Genomic DNA, 24,978 nt, shown 5'->3' with positions numbered 1-24,978 from the left:
CGCCGCGGCAGGGGAGTGGGGAGCAGAGCGAGCGCGGCTGGAGGAGGGAGGAGACTGGAGGCGGGAGCAGGAGGAGGGCAAGGAGGCGGGGCGGGCGGTCCGACCCAGGGCGGGTGGAAGGTGCGCCTCTCTTGGGGAACGGGCGGACCGCAGCCTCCCCGCGCCCCCAGCCTCCGCCTTGGCGCCCTCCGCTCTTTTCCTCCCGGCCTCCGCGCTGGCACAGGTCAGAGGGGCCCGGCGTCTGGTGTCTTCCGGACCCGGGGTAGGAGGCTGGCAGAAGTGGCAGGGTCGGTGCACGCGGGAAGCTGGGACGCGGCGCTGGCGGGTCCGCGGGCACCGAAGCGGGACGTCTCTCCTGCGGACTGCGGGCCTGGGGCTGAGCCCTCGGGTCTGAGACAGCGGGCGCGAGCAGATCTCTCCTGCCGCCCAAAAGCCCCAAAGAGAGCGTGAGTGGGCGTGTTGGGGGCGCCAGAGCATAATAAACCACACCCCCTACCCAGCGCCCGAGAGGAAAGAAGCCAAGTGGAGGGCGTGGGGTGAGCGGGAGATTGCTCCGAACCCCTTCCCCAAATGTTTTCCCGCCCCGACTGGACTCCGTCGGGCCTGCGGAGTCCGAGGAGGCGCGCGTGTCCAGGTGGCGAGCGCCCCCTACCGCCGCCTGCGTGCCAAGCTCGTCTGCAGCCCGCCGGAGACCCGCATCCTTGCCAAGTCCTGGTGGCGCTGAGAAGGTTCCCAAGCCCGCGGGCGCAAGCGAGTGCGCAGAGCCTGGATTGACGACTTCAGCTTTCCTGTTTCTCCTGCAGCTGCCTCAGTTTCCTCCATTAAGGGCAAAGAGGTAAGGAAACAACTGGCTTGGACTCAAATCTCAGCAATAACTGGGACTCAGGCAAGTGGGGGTGGACCCCTTGCAGACTCCAAACTCACGACCAATAGGAAGAGGATGTCCCTTGATGCAGAGCAAGGAGACCTAGTGGGGGTCAAGGGCGGGGTCTTTCTGACACAGCTCAGATTAAATGTAGGTCTCAGGAGCAGCTTGGAGGGGAGGAGCTTCCCTTTGCCTGTGTAGTGACCCCCTTCCCTGCTCCAACCCTGCTGACTCCCCCACCACCACCACCACCACCACCACCACCACCACCACCACCACTCACGGTGCACACTCCTCTCGGAGTGGCTGTGGAAAGAATAGTTGGGGTAAGAAAACATTTCCAGTTAAGCACACACTCCACCCCTACTCCATTCTGGCCTCAAAGAGCCGCGTAGACCGGGTGCTCTGCAGCACATTCACTCTACCCATGCTCCCTGATAGCTGCTGCCTCAAGTACCAGCCTGGGCAGCCTCCAGGGGGCTTTGTTCATCATTTCCAGAGCCCCTAATGCTATAACCCAAACCTAGACCCAGGCCTCACATTTCTATCCCACAGCTCTGCATGTCATCTTCTGTATAATAAGCATCAATCCACTTCTGAAAGTAGGGCTCCTCCAAATGACCTGGCCCTGAGCCAGTGTGCCTGCTCCATCTTCACAGGAGCAGGGAATGTGATCTCAAGGTGCCCACAATGTCTCACTCCTACCCAGGCTCAGACAGGTGGTACCCCAGACCTCCCCCAGCCACGTGGCAGGACTGACAGGGTTCCTCCTCCATCCTAGGCTGGCCCTGCCTCCTGCCAGCCTACCCAGCTCTTCTGTTAGGTGTGAGTACCCACAGGCCGGTGGGGTGGGTAGTACTTAGGCTAGGTTTGGAGAGGCAGCCAGCCTCCCTGGCCCCCTCCAGAGACAGGTTTCATGGCTGCATCCTTCCACTCACTAGGCTGGGCTGGGCAGGGCCTGGGCCCACAGTTGCCAGGGGTGGAGAGATCTCAGTAACCCCTTCCCTGAGGAAGGACAAAGAGGTGGCCACTGGAGCCAGGGAAGCAAACACTTATGTAAGTTCCTGCCTGCGCCTCCCTGTCCCAGGAGTTAAAGAATCTTAGCACCCTGGTGGCCCAAATGGGCTTTGTTTTGAGTTTTTTCTTTAACTGAGGTACTGGGGATTGAACCCAGGACCTCATGCATGCTAATCATGTGCTCTACCACTGAGCTGTACCCCCACTTCACCCCGCAGTGGGCTTTGAGAAGGACTACTTTTCAGCCTCTCCCGCCATACTCAGGCTGGGGGCCAGTGGGCATCTCCCCAGACCCCGCAACCAGCAGTAGCATTTTGTCTCCTGGCCCACTTTCCTTGACAGGACAGCCCTCCAGGACTCCGTGGGCACTGAGGCCAGGGCTGCTTATACCCACCCAGCCACATCTTCCCCAGCCTGCAAGTCCACACTGATTCTCACCTGAGCCTTCCCTCAAGGGGCAGCTCTGGATCTACCCATCACTGGGCCCTGCTGGGCACCAGCCTAGGTGAGGACAGCCAGAGAGTCTACAGGCATCAAGAGGCTCAGCCACTTCCCAGGCTCTGTGTCGCCAGCTGTCCCGCCTCCCAGCCCCACCCTGCAGCTGGCTCTCTGGGCTGTAGAGGCTGTTACATAACTCAATTCCTGCTCACTCCTGCTCTCCGTCTCCATCCCCTGCCACATACCTTCCCAAGCTGCCTGCTCCACCGAGCCCTGCATGAATCAGAGCCTCAGGGCATAGCAGGGCTTCCTTCGTCCCTTCCCAAACTAGATCGGACCTTCCATCGTCATCCCACTGCACCAGGGCGGGCAGAGTTCAGTCCCAGACCTACAGCCAGCCAGTAGCAGCAGCAGCTGCCGCCAGGAGCTCTCCCAGCCACAAGTGGTGGCAGGGGGAGGCAGTGACAGGCACTAGCCCGCCATCCAGGCCACTCCAGGCTATGTGTTGGTCCCCTGGACCTGACCTGGGCTCCAACGTCTCCAGTCCTTTCCAGGGGCTGTTTGCTCTGCCAGAAACACGCTCCTCACCCTTCCATGCTTGGTGGCCCGCACTCTGTCAAGGTCCACTTACTGTTCACCACCATTTAGGCAGAAAACGGTACCCTGCACTTCCTCAGTGACACTTTCATGCTCAGAGCACTGTCCCGAGACGGTGTCCGATGGGTTTGTTGCACCACCCACTCCATCAGCACAGACATCCCTTCTCTGTCCCCAGTACCTGGCCAAGAGTGTTGAAAGGTGAGGGGTAATGGTGGCAGGCATCAGCAGATGACATACATGTGAGCTTTACTTAGACAAGTGGTGCCGAAATGGAGGTGACCCCTAGGGAGGTCCTTGGAAAGAGGGGCCTTGGGGAAAAGATGACCTAGTACCATATTTTCCAAAGAAAAGGGAGACAATTGTCCCATCCCTGGCTGTGAGAGCACAGCACTGCAAGAGATGGGACATCTTCAGTGAAGAACATGGAGACACTTCTCCAGGCCCAAAAGGGGAGGCTGGCCCCAGTTCCTCCTGGGCCAGAGCCCCAGGAGCTCGAGGCGCTGCCCTCCCTGCCCTGACGGCCCATGGGGATGATCCCCAACCAGCTTCACCCCCGAGCTTTCCCCAGAAGCCCCAGCCTTTCAAATCCCAGGGACCCTTACCCCAGACCACCCTGCATGACCCAGCCTCCCCACCTTCCCGGACCCTTCAGTTGTGCCCCTGTGTTGTGAGTCAGTCATCCTCTCTCCCCGCATCATGACTCGCCTGACAAAACCCCAACCCTGGTCAAACCTAAATCATCCACCTGCCTTTGACCAAGCGGTTGCTTTTTCCGGACCACAATACTCACTGCATCGACTGGCCTCGCTTAAAATTCATGACCACAAATCTCCAGACTTTCTTTGTGGTCTCACTTCCCCATGCTTCACAGCCAGCCTCCTTCTCCCACTCCTCTCCCTGCCCGCCCCCTCCGGCCCACCCCGTCTCCTCGAGCTGTGACTCTGCCTCATACTTAAGAGAAAATGGAAGCCATCCTGTACTCATCCCCAACACGCACCTGCGTCTGAGCTGCATCTCTGCTCACAGGGCAAGCCGTCTGCGTGTGCCCTGGACCCCATACCCTCTCATGTCCCTCAGGACTCTGCTCCTTCAGTTACCCCACCTCCCACCCTAAGGGCCAGCCCCTCCTTAGGAAGCCCTCCACGCCCCCTGCAGCCACCAGCCACCCTCTGGCTTGTTTGCCTGGTCACTGTCTCTAATCCCTCACATTCTCCCCTTTACCCTCAGTAGGGCGTCTGCATCCCACCCTCCACTGAATCTACGCCTGGTGGGTCACTCATGACTCCATACCAAGTGTCCTCCTCTGACTCAATTTCTCAGCAGCATTTTGTAGGACAGACCGCTCCCTTCCCGTGGGACACTCCACAGGGTCCCTCCTCACAGGCCACTCCTTCTCAGTTTTTCCTTCTCCCAAACTCTAAATCAGTGATCCTCACTGAGAGTGATTTTTGCTCCTTCCCAGGGATGTTTGGCAATGTTTGGGGACATTTTTGACTGTCACCGTGGGAGGAAGATGCTACTGACATCTACCGGGTAGAGGCCAAAGATGCTACCCAACACCTTACAAGGCCCAGGACAGCCACCCTCAGTGAAGATGCATCAGACCCAAAACACTAATAAGGCTGAGATGGAGAAACCGTGCACAGAATGGTGCAACCCTGGTTCAGTCCTGGGGTCCCTTTTCTTCTTCACCTGAACCCTTCTTGGGTAATTAAGTTTAGCCCCTGGCACCCACCTGACTCTACAAAGTACATCTCCTGCCCTGAACTTCAGGCTCGTGCAGCCCACATGCTCCCTGACTCAACCATTTGATGTCTAATAGCCTCAGACTTAAACACACCCATTTTCCCTGAACTGTGCATGCCTCTCCCCTCAGTTCTCAATGTTAAGTGGTGCCCTCACCCCCCACATACTGTTGCAAGTGTAGTTGCCTCAACCTCCAAAAACAGTCCCAAAGCATCTGGCTATGCCCCTTTCCATGACACCCACTCTCACTTGTACAATTGTAGTGGCTTCCAACTGTTCTTCCTGATTCCAATTCATTTTCCAGGGAGCATCTGTAATGACTTTTTAAGTTTTAAACCCAGTCTTCTCACATCCCTTCTTAGAAACTTCCAGCACCTGCTCCCTGTTGCTCTTGGAATAAAACCATCACTCTCTGGCTGACCAGGTCCTGTCTGTGTCCCCACCCATTTCATCTCCCCACTCACACTGGCCTGACACCTTGCTCCTTTCTGCCTCAGGGACTTTGCACTGGCTGCTCTTTCTCCAGATGTTCCCAGGGTAGCACCCTCCTGCCATTCAGGTCTCAGTCGAAATGCCAACAACCTGTAGAGATGCTCCCCCCTTACCTCACTTACCAATCCCAGATGCTTTCTTATTTTATCTGTTTACTGTCCATCCCAACCCCCATCCTTGAATAAAAATAAACCCCATGAAAATAGAAACCCTGCCTTGCTCCTCATGTTATTCCCAGTGCCTATAATAGACCCTGCCTGGCACCGAATTCAATACATGTGTAAGCATTAGACGCCTGCAGCAAGTACCCAACTTTATTTCTGCCTTCTCCCAAAACATCTGAGGCACCTGGCCCCACAGGGACAGAGCACAGGCTTCTGCTCACATCCCCATCGCAAGCCAGCCACAAGAACAGTACCGCTGGAGGGTTCCTGGCCCGCTCACTGGCATCCCTGGAGTTCCTTTGTTCTTGGAACAGCCCTCGCCAGGGAGGCCAGGAGCTGAAGAGGAGTGGAGCCCGGCTGAAGAAGACAAGCAGGGTGACTGCCATGTCCCTTTGCACCTTCCAGGGCCCCCTCTGACCAAGACCCTGGGGCAGGGGACACCGAGGGGGCAGCAGGTAGAGACAAGGTCCTTGGAAACTGGGATGCAGGGTGGACAGCAGCTTTGGTTCCTGACTTCAGGGCCCTTACATTCTTGCCAGGTTTCTTGCCCGCGGTCCTGGAAGGCCCCCATCTCTTCATCTCCTTGTACGACGCAGGAGGAAGTTGGACTCTGAAAGCCTGGCGAGCAGGGCTGGAGGCTATGGCTGCAGAAACGCTATGGCTGCAGAACCACATTCCCAGCACAGACATGAAGGATGGAGGCTGCTCCCAGGGTCCCCGCCAGGGGTCGCTCCCACCCCCAGGCAGTACTGTTAGTCCAAGCTGGGGGGCTGGGCCTCAGCTGCAGGAGACCTTGTTCCCTGTCCCTGGAGAAGTCATCTCCCATTCCCAGAGCCCCTCACCCCCCCCACCCCGGGGCAGGGGCAGCAGTTGAGAGCAGGCAGAGTTAGACATGCCCCTAGAGGCCTGCCTTCCTCTGACAGACCTAGGGGGCCGGCTGTCCCCAGGAGCCCTGGGGGGAACGCGACAGGGAAGGAAGGGGCGGGGAGAGAGGCCGGCCTGGGTCTCAGGCAGGGCAGCCAGAGTGGGGCTGGAGACAGAGTGCTGCCCAGAGGGACCAAGGGTTATACACGCTGACTCTTCTGGGCAGAGGATGCCCTCCCTACTTGGGGACAGAAGCCACAGGCTTGACCTCCAGGTGTCCTTACAAAGTGACTTGCAGGTGCACGGGCTCCTGGTAGAGCTGGGCTTCCCAGAACAGCCTGGATGGGTACAAGCTGGTCTTCTTCTAGAGATGGGGCTGGGGGGACAGCCAGCACTTGGGCCTGCCAGGACTGCTCCAGAAGGGTGCTAGGAACACCCACTCCAGGCCTTGAACTTAGGGAGGCAGCTGGGGGTTGGGGTGGCTTTGCAGAAGCCTCCACCCCAAAATTCCTCAGAGCAGGGGACTTCCACACACGTGGGCTCTCTTCCAGCCCTGTGGCAACATGCTGGCCTTCAGCCCCAAGGTCTCTGGGGTCAGGGCTCCTGGATTCTACCAGAAGTGCCTTCAGAAGCTGCTGCAGGTGTGGTCTGGAGGCAGGAGTGGGGCTCCTCCCATTGCTGTGGGCCTGGAACCCTAGAGCAGGAAAGACAGGTTATGTCCCAGAATCACAGAAGGACAGTGTGTGGCAGCTGTAAGAGCCAGAGCCATCGTCAGCTTTATGCAGTGACATAGAACTTGCTCTCCGGATCCGAGAACCCGTCATGCCCCTGCCATGCTACTTACTGCACACTACCTTCAAGACCCCAGTTCCCAACTCTCCCTTAGAGACAACGACCACAGGGCCATCCCAGTCCCTCCCCACTCGGCCCCAGAGGTCACCGTCAGACAGTCAGGCCACTCGGATCTTCTATGACCTTCCACCCACACCCCTGGCGTCTCTGATGGTCAACCTCCTGATCTCGAATGGCAGCCCTTGCCATCCAAACGCCCCCGGGGCTGCTCTGTACACAGCAACACATCACCTCTCCCCTGTATCTGGAGCCTCTTCCAGAACTTGCCCTACACCTGCTGCTACATCCAAACCCAGGACACCAGCAGGACACACTTGAGTGCTGTCAGGCCCACGCACTCAGTGGGATGGGGCCAGCTGTCTCTCCCCTGCCATTCCTGGACCATGGCTGGCTGCCACCAACTACTTTGTAAGACTTTGTTTCAGGCCCAAGGTATCTGGCCAGCCAGCCCCACCCCTCAGTGCTGCTCTGATCCCCACCACTCCTGCCCACTCATCAGAGGCTTCCTGATGAATCCAATCTTCCATCTGCTGACACTGACCGATCTGAGCTGACACACTTCAACCAGTCACTCTTCTCCACAGACCACTCCCTGCCCAGACTCCCAGAAAACACCTCCTATGAAATCTCAGTCCCAGCAGCCCACCCTCTGATGGCTGCCTCCTTTACTGCCAGCTCACAGCATCACCATGCTTCAGCCCCACTAAGCCCGCAAGCCCCATCTTCTTGCTCCACAGCCTCCTCACTTCCAAACCATTCTCCTTACCTGGCTTGGGCTCCACAGCCCTTGTTGCAGTCACCGTGTTGGAGACATTCTCAGGCACCTCCCCCTCTGTCAGAACTGCCTACAAAACCCCAGTCCTGGAGGACCAGGTCACTAACCTACACCACGCCTCCACCCAGCTGCCCAGCACCACCCCGAGTCCAGCCGTGTATCTCTAACAGGTTTCCTCTCCTGCTCTCCACTCGGCAGCTTCATACCTTTTCCTTCATGCCCATCCCTTTTCCCCAGTCTCTTGGTCAGAAAACTTACCTTATTACATCAAATCTGTGGACCAAAGTCCCCTCATCTGCATACCTCAAGATCCACATGCAAACTTGGATGTGCTCCTGTCTTCTTCCTTCCCACTGGGTCCAAGGAAACTCCCCAGCTCCTCCCCAAATGTTCTAGATATTCTGCCTCTGCCCCCCGAATCCACTTCTGCTTCTCCATTGGGTCATTATTTCAATATCCAAACATGCTTGTGGGTCCACCATCTTGGTAAACTTTCCATTGACCTATGACCCCTCCTAGCTTCCTCAATTCTATTCCTCATGCTAGTCAAACCTCTCCAGTGGTTACCCACAAAGCTCTTGCCACGTCTCCTATTCTGTAATTTTTAAGAGGGTATGGAATACTTGATGTTATATATGGGAAAGAATAGTCTAGGAAATGGTGCGAGAGCTGGATAGTCACATGCCAGAAACACAGGATTACATCTACATGACCTTGAGTTAGGCAAAGCCTTCTTAGATGTGACACCAAAAGCAGTGATAAAACAGGTAAGTTGGAATTCACATCAAAATTGAAAATGTTTGCATTCAAAGGACATCAAGAATGTTAAACCTATAAAATGTGAGAGACTGTTTCTAAATTATGTATCTGATAAGGGACATGTATCTAGAATGTATAAAGAACTCCTGCAACTCACCGGTGGAAAGACAGTCCAGTTGAAAAATGGGCAAAGGATTTGAACAGAAGAAGATATACAGATGACCAATAAACAAAGAGATGTTCAAAGTCATTGGGGAATACAAGTCAAAACTACAATGAGATCCACTTCACACCTACTTAGGTTGGTTATAATTCAAAGAATAGGTGTTGGCAAGGGTGTAGAGAGATTGGAACCTTCATATGTTGCTGGTGGGAATGAAAAATAATGCAGCCAATTTGGAGAAACAATTTTGCAATTAAATATAGAGTTACCAAAGGACCCAGAAATTCCACTCCTAAGTATATATCTAAAGGAAGAAGAAAATATGCATCTAAATAAAATCTTACACATTAATGTCTATAGTACCGTTATTCAAAATAGCCAACAAGTAGAAATAACCCAAATATCTTTCAACTGATAAATGGATAAACAAAAATGGTATATTGTTGGACAACAAAAATGAAGAGTGGCTGACCCTTGAACAACACGGGTTTGAACTGCATGGGTCCACTTATACGTGGATTCTTTTCAGTGAAGTTGCTCATAGTACTCCGTGGTTGGTTGAATCCATGGATGTGGAGGGCTGACTATTAAGTTATAGGCGAAGTTGACTGCACGGAGGGTCAGCACCTCTAACACTCATGTTGCTCAAGGGCCAGCTGCACTGATCCCTGCTACAACATAGATGAACCTTGAAAACATTATGCCATGTGAGAAAAGCCAGTCACAAAAGATCACATATTGTATGATCCATTCATATGAGATGTCCAGAGTAGGCAAATCTAGAGAGACAGAGTGTAGATTAGTGATTGCAACTCTAATGTATGTTAGAGTCAGGGGTACACAGATGCAGCAAGACCCGGGAGTAGGATTCTGGGCCATGGGACAAACACACTTCAACTTTCCAAGATGTCAAATTGTTTTCCAAAGTGCTTACAGCAATTTATACTCCTATCAGCAACGTATGAGTGTTATCATTCTTCATATTCTTACTAGTATTTGGTATTATCTGGCTTTTAAATTTTTACCAATTTAGGATATATAAAATGGTCTTTATTTGCATTTCCTTGATTACAAATAAGGTTCAATGTCTTTCTCATTTGGTTTCTTCTGTGAATTGCTTGTTAAGCCTCTTGCCCATTTTTCTACTTGGTGGTTTGTCTTTTTCTTACGGTGTAAAAGTTCTTTATATAACTGAAAACAATTAACGTTACAAAAATTCTCTTCTGATCTGTATCTTGTATTTTCACTCTTATTTAATAAATAGTATTTATGATTAATGTAGTTGGATTTATTAATCTTTCCAGTTTTATGGTTTATGTTGTCTTATTTAAGAAATCCTACCTATTCCAAGGTCATGATGATGTTTTACTATATTTTCTTCTAGAAGTTTTAAAGTTTCTATTTATGTGTAAGTCTTACATACATCTGGAATTTCTGTGCATAAGTTAGGAATTTTGTAAATGGGTGACTAGTTGTTTTAGAGCCATTTAATGGCTAGTCTATTCTTTCCCAGACATCAGCATCCCTTGTCAAGTTTCCACTTCTGAGTAGGACTGATTCCTGGATTCTCTGTTCTGTTTCAGTGGGTAACTATCTACCCTTGTAGCAACACTGTATGTTTATACAGAGACATTTTGTATACTGTACATTTTATGTACATATTAATATATGCATTTATATGCTATGCATTTATAATCTGTATAACTTCATATCTGCTAGGGAAGTCCCTCCACTTTTTTCTTCAGGAGTGTCTTGGCTATTTACTATTATGCCTTTCATGTTTTTAACATTAATGTTAGTCACCTTGTCAAGATCTTCAAATGCGTTGGGGTTTTCAGTGGGAATTTACTGAGTCTGTAGATCAGTAGAGAATTATTTTTGCATTGTGTTCCTTTTAATCGGATACACCTCTATGCATTTAAGTATTCTTAAATGATTTTAATAGTTAATTTTTTATAGAGCTTCTGTTCTTTTTATAGAGGTTTTTATACAACCTCTGTCAGGTTTATTCCTTAGGACTTTTATCTTCAATATAATAATGGTATCTTTAAGAATTCTGTTTTCTAACTTTTAATATATAGAAATACAACTGATTTTTATATGTTGATTGTATTTACCTTTAAAAATTCTTATTAGTTCTAGTAATCTGTTTATAGATTTTTTTTTTTTTTACTTTCAATGTAGAATCATCATCTATGGATAGTTGACAGTTTTTGCTTTCTTCCCATTCCTCAGGCTTAGCTTTTCTTGTCATGCCACAATGCTTAGGACTTTCACTGCAATATTGAGTAGGTGGGACAGCAGTGGAAAAAACTTGTCTTGGTCTTGATTTTAAAGTTTTGACATTAAAAATGATTTTTGCTTTGGGTTTTTGGTAGATAGAAATAGGTTAAGGTTAAGAAAGTGACCTCTATTTGCTAACAGTTTTATAATCTGCTAACACTTTTTATAATTGTGAGTGGTAACTTTTTTTCAAATGCTTTTCCTGCGTCTCTTGTGGCGAGCCCCTGATCTCGCCCTGCTCACCTCTGCAGCCTCAACTCTCACCTACTCCACCCTCGCTAACACCACCTCAACACAGGAACCTTCTTCTGGTTCCTCAAATCCCTCTGCCCCTTGTCACTCACCTTTCCCACGGGGGTCTTGGCCACTCGAGCTGCAGTCATAAAACCGGACGACCCGTGTGATGTCAGAGGTGCTCAGGTTCCATCGCTGGCCAATGTGGATGCTGGGGGCCCAGAGCGGTGTGATGGTGGGCAGCCCGCGCCGGCTGAAGGCGAGCCTGAAACCCAGTGGGCAGGGCCTGAGTCCAGACAACAGCAGGGGCTGGCAGGGCAGCGCCGAGGGAAGAGAGCAAGGAAAGGGGCTCCTCACCTCCCATAGTGCATCACGGACGAGTAATCATAGGGCACCAGCATGTTGCTGCTCAGAGATTTGATGAAATTGATTTCAAAACCTGAAAGGAGAAAAGAATCCTTGGTGATGGGGGAAGAGGGCATAGGGAGGAAGCAAAAGTGATAGGGGGTTTCTGGGAACTTATAACCTACCTGAGCTGAGAGGGTCCAAGACTACGGCCAAATGTGCATCTCCCCACCCCAAGTACTGATCCCTGACCCCCATCTCCTTGGTGCCCTGGGAAGGTTCCAGACCTGCACCAGCTGACAAGCAAGCACAGAGACTCGGTGGCTGGCCCGCCATCACTTCCTACAACTTCTCTCCACCTCTTTCTCCTCTCCAGCTCACCTTATGTGAGGCTATCTTTGTATGAACTACAGCTTCCAAAGTCACATGCTGCTCAGAGCATCCTGGATGACCCCTGCCTGCAAGATGACGCGCCTACTCCCCAGCCCAGCTGTAGAAAACCTGCAAGCCCATCGTCTGTGGTGAGGACATCCCACTCCCAGCAGCAAACCCACCTGCTCTTCCTGCCTCGGGCCAGCAGCACCCGCCCCCAGGTGTGGAGTCCAGCCCTTCCCCACCGGCCACAGCACCTGCTGCTCCTTGTCACTTGGATCTTCCAGGACCGGGAGGGACAAGGTTCCCTCCCTCGATTTCTCCCCTGCCCTTCACAGTGAGCCTCTGAAAGGACAGCTGAGTCCTCGGTCTCTGCTCCCTCAAACCCCAGGCCCAGCGAGCCACCTGCACACCCACCCATGGTCCCCAGCAGCCTCCTCATCACTGCAATGGCATCCCTACCCCTTTATAGCCCATCACCTGCTTAAAATACCTGCCCAGGAAGAGTGCTTATTTCTTCCTATTAAAGACCTTTAGGTTAAACATAATTTTGACTAGGCAACATATTCATCTGGTTCAAAAATGAAATGTTAAAGATGCATCGTCTCCCATTCCATCCCCCTTCTGAGTTCCCATCTCCCCACCCCCCACAGTTAATTACTTTAGTTTGAATATTTTAGCAGTTTGTTCTAAACATATTAACTAAATACAAACGTTTCCATTTTCCCCCATTCTTAAGCAATTTTTTCCATTAGGGTAGCTGGTTTTAACCTGTTTTATTGTTAAAAAAAAAACAAAAAAAAAAACAGCTTTTCCATTTATTTGGTGCTATTTGTTTTCCAACTCAAGTTTCTGCTTTTACCTTCACTAATTCCCTCCTGCTTTCGTTAATTTTTTCTTAACTTAGATTGAAATGCTTAATTGGGTTCCTATTTTTATTGACATAAGTATCTACGTCTGCACATTTCCCCCAGCATTGCTTTAGCTGTGAACCGCTGGGTTCTAATGTGTTGTCCTGCTTTAAGAATCCCTGTAATTTCTTTAACTCCACAGCTAAAAGAAAAGTTGGTTGTTTTTTAAAATTTCCAAGTGGGAAAGTTTTTTGTTTTGATTTGTTGTTAGTTTCTGCTTTTTACGTCATTATCAAAACATTTGTATTAACTCTGCTTTTTGAAATTTAAAGTTTATGGCTGTCATACGTTTTTACAGGTATTCCATGAGCACCTAGAAGGATTATGGTCTATTTTCAGGATATGGTGTCACTATGCCCCCTCTTCTCTTCCCTAGACTAACCTCTAGTTTCAGTCTCCATCCCACATCCCACAGAAAGGTGCTACCCATCTGCCCCCACGGCATCCCACTCTTAGGGTGGTGGCGTCTGTGCATGCTGGTCTCTCTTGGGCACTCTCCTCTGACCATTTCACCTGGCAAACCCCACAGCAGCAGCGGAGGTGCTCACACCAGAAGCCCTCCACCTACAGGAAGCTTTCCGACTCCTCCCACTCTATTCCCTTGTCCCTGAACCAAACTCCTTACGTAACTCCTTCTGCTTCCTTCCTTCGTGAAGCCATTGTCACTGCTCCTCTCACCTCCACATCAGGCTGTCCCTGCCCCCTACCCCACCAAGGGCAGGGTGCCACCATTATGGGAGTCCAATCCCCAGCACACAGCTGGTGCTCCCTGGCACCCAGTGCAGTGGCCCACTCCCCAGACCAGCCTCAGCTTTCCCACTGCCACCTCTTAGGACGTGGTCTCCTGTTCTTTCTGTCCCATGTGCCCATCAGCGCCCATTTCACAGGCACTGCATCGCTACAGCACTGCCCTCAGCTCCTGTGTCTGGCACTTGGCACACGCAGCCCACTACCTCCAGGGCTTCTGTCTCAGCTCAGCATCCCCAGCTGAGCACAGCCCCTTCCCCGACCCCACACAGCAGTGTCTGGCACGTGAGGGACTTCTGGATGGGTACACAGCGAGCAAGAGTCCTAAGACCATCAACTCCATCCTCAGAAAACTGCAGTGTCAGGGAAAGGAAGGGAAGGGAGACACAAAGCAAATTGATGCCCTAGCTCAGGGTGACTGTGGGTGGGCAGCGAAGGCTCAGGGCCCAGAGCAGTAGCCTCTGGACCACTGTCCAGGTCTCAGAGGGAAGCAGGAACCCCATCTTTCCCATGGGAGACAGGCAGCTAGTGGGGAAGATGGACAACCTCTCGCAGTAGCCAGGCAACTCCTCAGGCCTGGCACGTGCCTGCGCCCTCTCCCCTCCAGGACTCCCACCCCGGCCTGACCTGGCTCACCTGGGAGGATCTCGTTCCAGTTCACACGGATGTAGCGGTCCCGGTCAGCCCGCGAATGCTCATGCCAGAAGCCCAGCACGTGCATGAGCTCATGCAGGACGATGCCCCGGCCCCTCTGGAGACAGCTGGGTGCCAGGGATACCAGCTGCATCCCTCCACTGCGTCCTATGCTAGAGAAGCACCTGCAGGGCCGTGAGAGCGCTGAGTGGGCACCAGCCCAGAGGGTCAGCAGACCTGGGCCCCTTGCCCCTCCCCCCAAGACCAGGGACAATGAGCACCACAGGGAGGCCCCATCCCCACCTCCAGTCCTGGGCTTGCTGTTCCCCAGTCTCTTCACTGCCTGGCCTTCTGTGAAGAGGGTGACTAAAGCCCCACTTCCAGCCTGTGCTGCAAGGAGTTGGTGGGAAGTAATACTAACGGGGATGGCGGAAGCAGTTTATTACCTGAACATCCCCACATGGGGAGCCCGGAGTCAACGCTCTCACGTTCTCTTAGGCCCTTCACAAGCTAAGAAATCAGCATTACCACCACCCCCATTTCAGAGACAAGGCAGGAGGGGCTTGGAAGCTAAGGGACTTGCCAGAGTCCCCTGGCTCCTGCACCGGGAACCGGGATTGGAGGCCAAATCTGTCCCATAAAACCTGCACCCACTCCCCACACCACGACATCTCCTGGGAGATGGCGATGAGGGTTCTGTAAAGGAGGGTCAGGTACCTCCTCTCCTCCACTCTCTGCCCTGAGTATTTATAGGTCCAGCTCAGATGGGCCAGGGGTCTCTGGGACCAAGGAGGACAGGCCCAGACATTTAGACAATGGCTTCGTTAATTCCAGGCTGAACTCAAGACGGCTGAGGCGCGCAGCCTGCACGTGCACGCACGCACACACACCCAGCAGCACTTACCCAGACATGGGGACGATGGAAATGAAGTCCCTCTGGCCCTCGTAGGGGACAAACCTGATGCACGTGAAGCGTTCAAACTCAGCAAATGCCTCCAGGATGACTTGGCGGCTGGGCTTATCTGGAGGAGACATCCTGGCTCGAGCCCCAGCCAAGCCCCCAGCCCTCATGGGCCCTTGGAAGTCTGTACTCGGGCAGGAAACCGAGCTTCAGATCGCTCTCCCAAAGTGGAATGTCAGGTAAGGGCATCATAGTGTTGGGAGAAGAAAGCGGGACTCCAGACAGACCCTGGCTGTGTGACCTTGAGCAGCAGGTCACTGTCCTCCGGACCATTTGGTCTCGAAATGGATCAGACAGTTCCCTACGTGTACCTTCCCCACCAGCTCCTCCAGGATCTCAACCTCCCAGCTCAGGAGGCCCTCAGGGGTAGAGAGGGCTTGTGGGTGATGGTGGTGGAGGGGTGAGGGGATGCACGGAAAGAGGGCAAAAAAGCCCAGGTTGCATGTGGAGCGGGGGCTGGCACAGGGAAGGAGGCCCTCGGCTTCTGGGATGGGGGTGCACACTCACTCACCATACTTGCTGGAGAGCAGGAAGGGGATCTCCACGATGCCCGCATTCTTGGGCCATTTGTCGTTGGTGGCCGAGAACAGCCGGAAGGGACTCTGAGGAGAGAGGGCAGATCAGGGACCCAGGCCAGCCAAGCTTCCGACCCCTAAAGGTGCCCCACCCCAGGCCACAGGAGCCCTAAGGATGTGAGAAGCAGGCCCGGGTACAGAGGGTGGCTGGTCATTAGCAATAGGATGGCAGCAAGGGAAGTCAGCGGGCCCGCTCTGGGAGTTACCATGCACAGCACAACCCTTTCTCGTAGGTGATACAGAACTTGCAACTTCTATCAAGCTGATACACAAGACAAAATACTCATCCCTGAAGAGGCTGGCTAGGATTCCTGGCATCCCAAGAGGCCCAGTGCAGAAGGGAAGCCCCACCAGAAGCCCCACTCCACCTCTCCTGGAGCGTGGCAGCGGGCCAAGCTCCCCAGCATGTGCAGGGGGAGGAAGATGGGGATACGGTCCTCTCCTGGCCTTGGCAACTCCTTTATTCTTCTGCCAACAAACACCTTTTGAAGCATAGGCTTCACAGCACCCCAGCACGTCCTGCCCCACTGGCTACCAAAGGTCTTACTGGATTCTGCTTTTACCCTGACACTCACTGGCTAATGGGGACCAGGGGCCTTGCCCTGCCCCAGGGCTGGCCATTTGGCTCTGCAGCCCGGCCTCATGCTGCACCATCAGTGGGCAGCGTCCAAAGTGATACAGCAGTCTTGTTCTCGCCAGGTCACTGTCCTGTTGATGAGCCCCCTGCCATCTCCAGCCTCCTAAAAGATGGCACTGCCAGTCACCCCAATTCCCATCTAGCCTTCTCCCTTTCTAACTCCACCTCTCACCCCAAGCCAGGATGGTTCCTGCATTACTCCCTTTTCTGTGTTCCCCGACCATCACTACCAACCCTGATGTTTACCACAAACACCTCCCTATGGCCCCACTGGCCACTGCCAACCTGTGCTCATCTCTTCCTTTGTCCCAGCACTTCCTCAGCACCTCCCCCAGGCAGGGTAACAAGCTGGGATTTGAAGTTTCAAACCCCCTCCTACAGGAAGGCCTCCTAGGCTGAATGCTGCCACCATCACCATCAGGCTGGCTCATTTCTAACAGGACATTCACTCTGACTCTTGCAAGAAGAGGTATCTATCAAGTTGTGAGTAACAAAGATGGGTGGACCCCTCACACGTCACATTCATAACACCAAAGGGTGGGCTCAAAGGCCTCTGACACTACCTGTGAGGTTATTTACACCCATGTGCACACTCACACTCACCGGCCGGAGGATGTCCCCCTCGAGGAGAAAGCTGTTCTCTGGAGCTTCCTCTGGGATGAGCCCTGGGAAGGGAGGGCAGGAGGGAAGTGTGCAGGCCCACGTCTCCCAGAACACGCTCTAGGACAGGCCCAGCAGAGGCCTCGGCTGCCAGGCCACGGAACCCCAGGGTCTGTCCTTCCTCGGACTCTGGAGCTAGAGCTCCCCTGGGCACTGAGGCTGTGTGAGTCCCACTCCACAAGTGTGCGTGACACTTCTCAGCCTGCTCAGACAGGGCACTTCCCCCACGACCCATACAGTCCAGTCCCGCTCCTGCCTCCTGTGTTTGAGGTCCTCTGCTCTCAGGAAGCTGCCTCCATCCTCCACTCCAGCCGAAGCCACACTCCACAGAACATGCCCTGGGCTCTCCTGTCCCACCTCACCCCCTACCCACCTGTGTCATCCTCTGGACTCTTACAGTGGCAAATGACACAAACTCTAGCCCACACCGCCAGGGGAGGGCAAGCCCTGGCTCCTGTGGGCCCCCATCTCCCTCCCCTCTGACCCTTTCTCCCCTCTCCCCTCCCCCAGCTTCTTCTCCTTCCACCCTCGTTTTCTGCCACAGCTGGCAACCCTCTCCTCAGCCCCAAGAGGGATCTTAAAAGAGTGCCTGGCATCTCGAGGGGGACTTATGCTGGGTTCCCTAGAAGTGGACCCTGAGCCTGGGGTCGGGGGGTAGCCACGTGCAGGTGATTCCTGGCGGGAGCCAGGAGAGCTAGGGGGCTCTGGGGAGGCTCTGGGCTCAGCTGAGGTGCAGCCTCAGCCTGGCCCCACGAGAGCTCAGGACCCCACGTGGCATTGCAGACTTGTCCCTCCCTGAGGCAAGGGGGTCAGATCCATGTCCGGTATGAGTCACTCTGGCTGGGCCGCCCTGGGCAGAGGAGGGAGTAGCTTCCCAGCTGCGAGGTACCAGCAGCAAACATTGCCAGAAGCTGAGGGTGATGTGTGCCTCCCGGTCAAGGGCAGCATGACCATTCATACACTAGGCTCGCGGGTAGTTGGCTACCAGCAGCCCGAGGTGACAATGTTCTCCACGGCAGCTGAAGAGCAATGCCAGAGAAGCCTCAGATGGGTCTGAGATGGCCAGAACCGGACCCAGTGACCAAAAAGTGACTCACTGCCCTGCTCACAGAGGAAGAGGGGGTGGAACCCACGTGGCTACCGCACCGGGCAGATTCCCATTCACCCAGCACTTCAGCTCCCACATCTGGACGCCAATGTCTGTTTCTACCAGCTTTGTCCTGGGGTGTCTCCAGGTTCTCCCTCTTCAGCCGAAATCCCCAGACCGGGAGGCCTGAGACTCACACTTCCTTGCCTCTGGACCCCCAGCACCTCACACCTGCAGGTCGTCCTGCACCAGGTGGCGGACAGGCTTCCAAACCACCACTAATGACTCCGCTCAACACCAGACGTGGGGAGCCCCCCACTTTCACCAGGCCATTTTTTAAAAACCGCTGCTCTTCCCACTTCTTATAAAAATAACCACCCAGTAGAGAAGATAAAGAAAGAAAAAAAAAAAAGACTTAAGAAGTTGCCCATAGAAGTTCTCCTCCCCAGACCCACTGAGTGAGCTGGCGTGATTCCTCCCAGCTTTTCCCGCTTGTCTGAAAGTCCAGCACGGTCTTCACACATTACATGGACAGCATCATACCCCTCACCCGACGAGAAGACACAGTACCCTCACCTTGGTTAATCGCAGGGATGTCCTTGTCCCAAGACGTCTGGGTCTCCTCAGGGGTGAGGCCTTCTGACACTCTGGTCTCACAGGCTCCTGGGCAGCCAGAGGCTGAGGGTGCTCCTAGGATCAAACCTGGCCCAGACACGGGCGCAAACACACGGTGGCCAAAGTGCCCCCGATGGTGAGGGCAGGACACGGGGTGGGGTGGGTGGCAGGTGTCAGACCGAAAGACCCAGCCCCTTTACAAAGGTTGGCCTCCAGGAAGGAGTCCTGGGAGCCTGGCTGGCCTCCCCTTCAGCACTCCCTTAGCAGGACCAAGACTGGGTTCCAAAAGGCAGCCTCCCCCAAAATGAGGAGGGAGGAAGGCAGGAAGGTAAGGCAACCTGCTTACCTGGCAAAGAGAGCAGAGCCAGCACCCAAGGCCAGAGGCTCCCCCTGCCCATGCTGCCGGTGGTGGGCTCTGCCGGCCCCACAGCCAGCAGGGGCATGAACTCCCGCGAGACAAGGCCTCCGAATTGCAGGCTTAGAGCCAACCCCCACCCCTCCTTAAATAGCAGCTTCTCCAGCCCCCACCTGCATCCCATCCCCAACCAGCTCCACCTGCTCCCACCTGCCCCAACCAACTCCACGTGCAGCCCTGCCCGCCCTACCTGTGCCCCACCCCCAGCCCAGCCCAGCCCAGCCCGAGCCTTCTGGACCCTGGTCATGTCCTTCCTGGCCTGGCTGAAGTGGGTGAGAGGGCATGGAGAAGCAGGGCACAAGGCACTGTGGCAAAGGGGTGGGGGTCCCAGTTGGGGATGTGCCTTTCTCAGGTCTCCTCCCACCACCAGGGGGCAGAGAAACATCACAGAAGGGTGACAGGCGCTGAGAGGAACTTCATCCCCCATCCCCCTTTCCTGCCCCTGCTGTGTGCCCAGATGAACTGCCTGAGACCCTGAGGCGCCTCCAGTCTAACTGTGGAAGGAGCAAAAAGTCACTACGTTTTTATAAGCCTTTCTTGTACACATATGGGAACGTGGACAATCACAAGGGCAGGGATCAGTGAAAACTCACAAACTGAACACCGGGTGTCACCAGCGTCCCCAGAGAAGCCTGCCAGGTGGAAAAGGGGAACTTCTGGATACCTAGACCCTCACGCAGACGCTGCCCCTGTCACCCCAACATCAGCCATGCAAAATCGGCATTCATCCCCATTTCACAGATTCAGAAACTAAAGCTCCTTACCCATACTCCTCCTCTGTACCCCTTGGCCTCTCAAGAGGCCCCTCATCAGAGCTTGGTCACCAAGGGGCCCACCTGGGTTTGAATCCTGGAGGTGGAGGATTTGGGGATGCGCCCCTACCAATGTCCTGTAAACAGGCGACAGAGCCAAGGTCACTCAGCATCCTGCAGTGCTGGGAACCCAGCGTTTCTTTAAAAAGATAGGAGTCAGAATCATAGGGAGAACATGATGAAGACAGATGCCCCAGCTGCCCGGGTGGGGTGTTAACATCTGTAAGGATGGATGGAGCTGAGCTGCTTCAGATGAGTGCAATGTGGAATAATCACCATGATAATCACCCTGCTTGGGTAGAGAAATAGAGTCTTAGTTAAGGGAGGAGGGTATAGCTCAAGTGGCAGAGTGAGTGCTTAGCATACACAAGGTCCTGGGTTCAATCCCGAGCACCTCCTCTAGAAATAAATGAATAAACCTAATTACCTCCCCCACCAAAAAACAAGCAAAGAAAAGAAAGAAATGCAGTTTGTCTTGAGGACATTATGCTAAGTGAAATAGGCCAATCCCCGCAGGATAGTGTATGATTCCACTTACATGGGATCTCTGGGGTAGTCAGATTCAGAGACAGACGGTAGGGTGGTGGTCGCCAGGAGCTGCAGGTGGGGAAATGGGGAGCTGTTGTTTAATGGGGACAGAGTGTCAGTTTCCTAAGATGGAAAAGTTCTGGAGACTGGCTGCCCAACAATGTGATTGAACACGCTTAACATTACTGAGGTGCACACTTAAAGATAGCAAAGATGAAAAAAAGAGAAAAACTTTAAAAAATACAAAAAAGAAAAACCAAAAAATAAAATCTTACAAAGAAAAAATAGTAAAGGTGGTATATTTTGTTACACTTTTTTAACCACGATTTTTAAAATTTTAATAAACAAATTAAAAGGAAGAGAAAGAAATGCAGTTTGTTGGAAAGATGAACTTAAAAAAATGCGGGTGGGGAGGGGTAGGGTGTGGTGGGGTGGGGTGGGGTGAGGCTGAAATAGGAAGGGATGGGGCAGGGGTGGGGATGGGGAGGGGCCACAGCCACCAGGCCTGCTGTGTGTGAGAAGGAGCAAGGGGGCAGGAAGGCCCCCACGACTCAGGGCCTCAGATGTCCCCCATCCACCTTGAGCTGGGCGTCCGACAGAAGCCCTCATAGCAACCCCAGCTCTACGCCTCACCCTCCCTCAGAAAGCAGAGGGAACAGGGCACAGCGGGGCAGACTTTGCCCCTCATTCAGCCCCATGGAGCCAGTGCCCACCTGCGCCCGACTCCAGACACAGGGCTGAGCAGACCACAGGCCCTGCCCTCACGAGGGTCCAGGCTGGTTGAGGTGCACAGCTGCACACCTGAAAACCCTGGCTCCTGGGGCTGTCAGTAGTTAACGTTTCCTGAGCATCTACTATGCGCAGGTGCTGGGCTAAGCCTTGACTCGTGTTAAGTCTCGCTACCACCCTAAGAGGTGGGGACTGATGCTAAAACCTCATTTACAGACCAGGAAACTGAGATCGAGCAAGGTTAAGTGAAAGTGGCCCCCTGGCAAACTCCACTACCCGTACACTCAGGTGTACCCTGCCGGGCGCTCAGAGTGCCCAAGTAAGAGGCGGCATTCCGCAGGGATGACCCTGGCACTGAGGTTGGAAGAACAAAATACAGTTAGCCAGATGACACTGCTCCTGGCCAGGAGCGTCAGAGCGGTGGCTAAAGCAGGACTAGCTCTGGCAGGGCTGCCCTCAGCGGCCTCAGCGCCCTCTGCTACTGGCTGGGGCTGGGCCTGTGCCTCAGGTCTCCCCAGACAGCACCGTCCTGTGCCAGGCACACCGCTCCAGAGCGCCACACCCACCCACGGGCACACGCACTGACACACGCAGGTATGTAGGAACACATGTGTGTATGCAGACCAAGAGCAGACACAACACTCACAGGAACAGCCACAGACGGTCGCGCACGTGCACACACACATCCACATGCTCCAAAAAGGAAGCTGGACCTTCTGACCAGGGCAGTGCTGGGTCCAGCTCTGAATGGTAGGCACGGTCTTCTCCCTCCAGGACCAAAGCCATTTACTGGAATAAGGCTGGAGCCAGTTTCCCAGAAACCACTGCTTTCAGCTCTGGATTCAGAAGGCTGCCTGGGAAGGGACACTTGCATGGGGACCAGGGCCAGGAGAGGAGGTCACCCCTGTACTTCCCTCCTTCCATCTCCCAGACCTGGCCACCCAAGGGAATGTGAGGTCTGATGAAAAAACAGCTTTTGAGCACGTTCCTAGGCACTGACTTGAGATCAGACGCTTAACAAATTCTTTTTAAACAAAACAATATTTTATTGACACATCCTCAATGTTCCGTATAAATATAAAGTGCTAAGTTTCCAACCCCCGCCCACAGGGCTGGGAGGAAGTGGGAGAGGGAGTGTTAAATGTCAGTTGAACACAAATAACTTTCCAGCGCCAACAAAGGCGTGAAACACTTGCGCACACACACAAGCAAGAGGTCCGGACACGGCATCCGCATCACTTCCTCAAGCCCCAGCACAGGGCTCAGGCTCCAGGCCCCGGGGTGGACCACTCCCCATACAGGGCTCCTGGTTGTCACAGCTTGTTCCTTGGAGCCCTCAGGCTGCCAAGGGCTCCAACATGGAGGTGGGACCAACGAGAGTCCCTGGATGTAGAGTCCAGTTAGCTTCTGCCAGAGGACAGGGTTGCAGGGCACAAATGCCCCCCATTCTCCTTCTGAAATGAGGACTGAGGGTAAGCCCTCAAACCCCTAGCAGAAGAGCACCAGGTGAGAAAGTCCAGCATTTCTGCATTCCCAGCGCCCCCATCTGGGGGCTTTTCAAACTCCAAGGAAGGGATCACTCTCCCTGAGATGAGGGGGACAGTGGGGCACTGGGACCCCAGCTGCCCCCAGTCTGCCATGCCCAGGAATCAGGCAGTGCCTCAGCCCTAAGGGGCCAGCATGGTGGGGCCCAGCTTCAGTGACACAGCACTTGAGTCTCAAACTGTAGCAGCTGCCCCATGAAACTGAAGTTGGGGGAGATGACTCCCCGGCGTTGCTTAACAAAGTCGAAGGCCTCGTCCAGCCGCACGCGGCGGCTCTGTATCAGGTACGCCAGGCAGATGGTGGCAGAGCGCGAGATGCCCGCCTGGCAGTGCACCAGCACCCGGCCTCCGCTGTTCTTCACTGAGTCTGCAAGGGCAATGGGGGAGAGCGAGTCAGGCGGGAAGGTGGGCAGGGAGGAGACAGGTGCCTCAGCCTCCTCCCCTGGGGCCCCACCAGGTCCTGGGACTGAGACCCGCCTCTTACCAATGAAGCCGATGGCCTCCTGGAACCAGGCACTGATCTCCACCATCTGGTTGTCCTCCACCGGGATGCTTTTGTAGCACAACAGGCCCTCAAAGTGGTTGGGGCAGCTGGCCGAGACGTTGAGGACAGCTGTGATGCCGCAAGCCCGAAGGCCCTGCAGGTCGGATGAGTGGCTGCAGCTGCCCAGGAACAAGTAGGGCAAGATCTCCACGGGGCCACCCTGGAGGCAGAGAGGAAGGGGGGGTGGTGAGGTCTCCCTGAGGGCCTGAGCACCAAGGGGTAGGGGTGTGATAGACTGGCCCCGGAAAGAGGAGCCCTCAGCCAGTCCTGAGCAGGGATCAGACTCGGGAATATGAGGACACAAGGGGACACGCAGAGACAGTCACTCACAGACACACACGTCCTCCTCAAGCCCCAAAATATGTGGCTCACAGGACACAGATCCACAAAAGCACACATGAGCAACCCCTGACAGGCACACACAAAGGTGTGCTCTGCCATTTGGGGACACACACACACATAAGTGAGTGTGGATATGGACATCTTGCATCCACAAACGGCAGGCTCTTTTCCCCAGAAGTGCCTACCCTGCATGGTGAGGTCAGCGGGACAATGACAAGGAGCCCTGATCTCAACTCACCTGGTCATACAAGGGAGCCCTGGGGTCGGAGCAGCTGTTTTCGGCCCCAGTAGACGGCATCGCCGGGACGGGAGACTCAGAGCACAGATCGGGGCAGCAAGCCTGGAAGCGGTCGAAGCCTCCTGCAGAGAGGGCCAGGGCACGGTTAACCGGGAGGGCCCGGCTGGGGTCGGGGACAGGGCGGCAGCGGGCGGGGGAACGCGGGCGGGGGTCGCCAGCGGGGCCGGCGCTCACCTGGCAAGAAGCACACGGCGGTGGGCCCGGCGCGGGTCTCGTGCAGCAGCGCGGCGAGCAGCGCGTGGGCCGGGCCGTCGGGCGGGAGCTCGGCCACCGAGGCGCTGCCCTCGTCCAGCACCACAGCCCGCGCCAGCTCCCCGCGGGCCAGGCGCGCCCGCAGCGCGCGGTCGGGCAGCAGGCAGGCGAGGGCGGCGGCGGGGGGGCCGCGCGCGCGGCGCCGCAGCAGCGCGTTCCAGGGCACCGGCCGCGCAGCGCGCACGTGGCGGCGGCAGAAGGCCAGGAAGGGGCGGCAGTCGAGCAGCAGCGTGCGCTCGGCCTCCCGCGGCTCCCGCAGCAGCGCGCCCAGCGCCGCGCAGTCCAGCTCGCGCGCCGCCTCCAGCCCCATGTCGGCCGGCCTCGGGGCAGCCTCCTCTCCCGCTCTTCTTCCTCTCCTTCCCCTTCTCCCCGCTCTCTTCCTCTCCTTCCCCCTCTCCCCGCGCACGCCCCGGGACCTCGCGGCGGCCGCGCTGACCGAGCTGTCTGCTGGGCTCTCCGCAGCGCGGGGCCTTAAGTACCCGTGGGCCGGCCTCCCGGGTCACCATACAAGGGCAGAGCAGGAAGACGCCGGCGCCGGCGCCGCCCCCGCGGCCTCGCGCGGGGCGCAGGCTGGGCTGCCCGGGACTGGGGCCGGCTCGGGGGAGGGGTGCGCTGGGAGAGGAAGCTGGGGGCCAGCTTTGCAGGCAAGGTGTTTGCCCAAACGCCCCGCCCTCCCACTTTTGCCCCCCAGGGCCTTTCCCCAGCGCTCCCACCCTATG

General features: G+C 54.9%; 2 protein-coding genes across 2 annotated transcripts; both read right to left on the bottom strand.

The window, feature by feature from the left end:
* Positions 1-6,247: 6,247 nt before the first annotated feature.
* Positions 6,248-19,238, bottom strand: ASTL (astacin like metalloendopeptidase). The gene is made up of 10 exons (XM_031692044.2): positions 19,142-19,238; positions 18,757-18,882; positions 17,037-17,098; positions 15,733-15,823; positions 15,165-15,282; positions 14,264-14,445; positions 11,610-11,691; positions 11,363-11,517; positions 6,537-6,880; positions 6,248-6,274 (listed from the first exon to the last, which is right to left on the bottom strand). Exons 1-10 carry the CDS (start codon positions 19,236-19,238, stop codon positions 6,248-6,250), a joined length of 1,284 nt encoding a protein of 427 aa, XP_031547904.2.
* Positions 19,239-22,307: 3,069 nt separating this feature from the next.
* DUSP2 (dual specificity phosphatase 2) lies at positions 22,308-24,710 on the bottom strand. The gene is made up of 4 exons (XM_072951435.1): positions 24,182-24,710; positions 23,948-24,069; positions 23,308-23,527; positions 22,308-23,190 (listed from the first exon to the last, which is right to left on the bottom strand). Exons 1-4 carry the CDS (start codon positions 24,567-24,569, stop codon positions 22,976-22,978), a joined length of 945 nt encoding a protein of 314 aa, XP_072807536.1. The 5' UTR covers positions 24,570-24,710; the 3' UTR covers positions 22,308-22,975.
* Between the last annotated feature and the right edge of the window lie 268 nt (positions 24,711-24,978).

The sequence above is a fragment of the Vicugna pacos genome, chromosome 28 (assembly GCF_048564905.1).
Source record: "Vicugna pacos chromosome 28, VicPac4, whole genome shotgun sequence".
Taxonomy (NCBI): domain Eukaryota; kingdom Metazoa; phylum Chordata; class Mammalia; order Artiodactyla; family Camelidae; genus Vicugna; species Vicugna pacos.
Note: the sequence above shows the minus strand (reverse complement) of the source record. Positions and strands in the feature narration are given on the sequence as shown.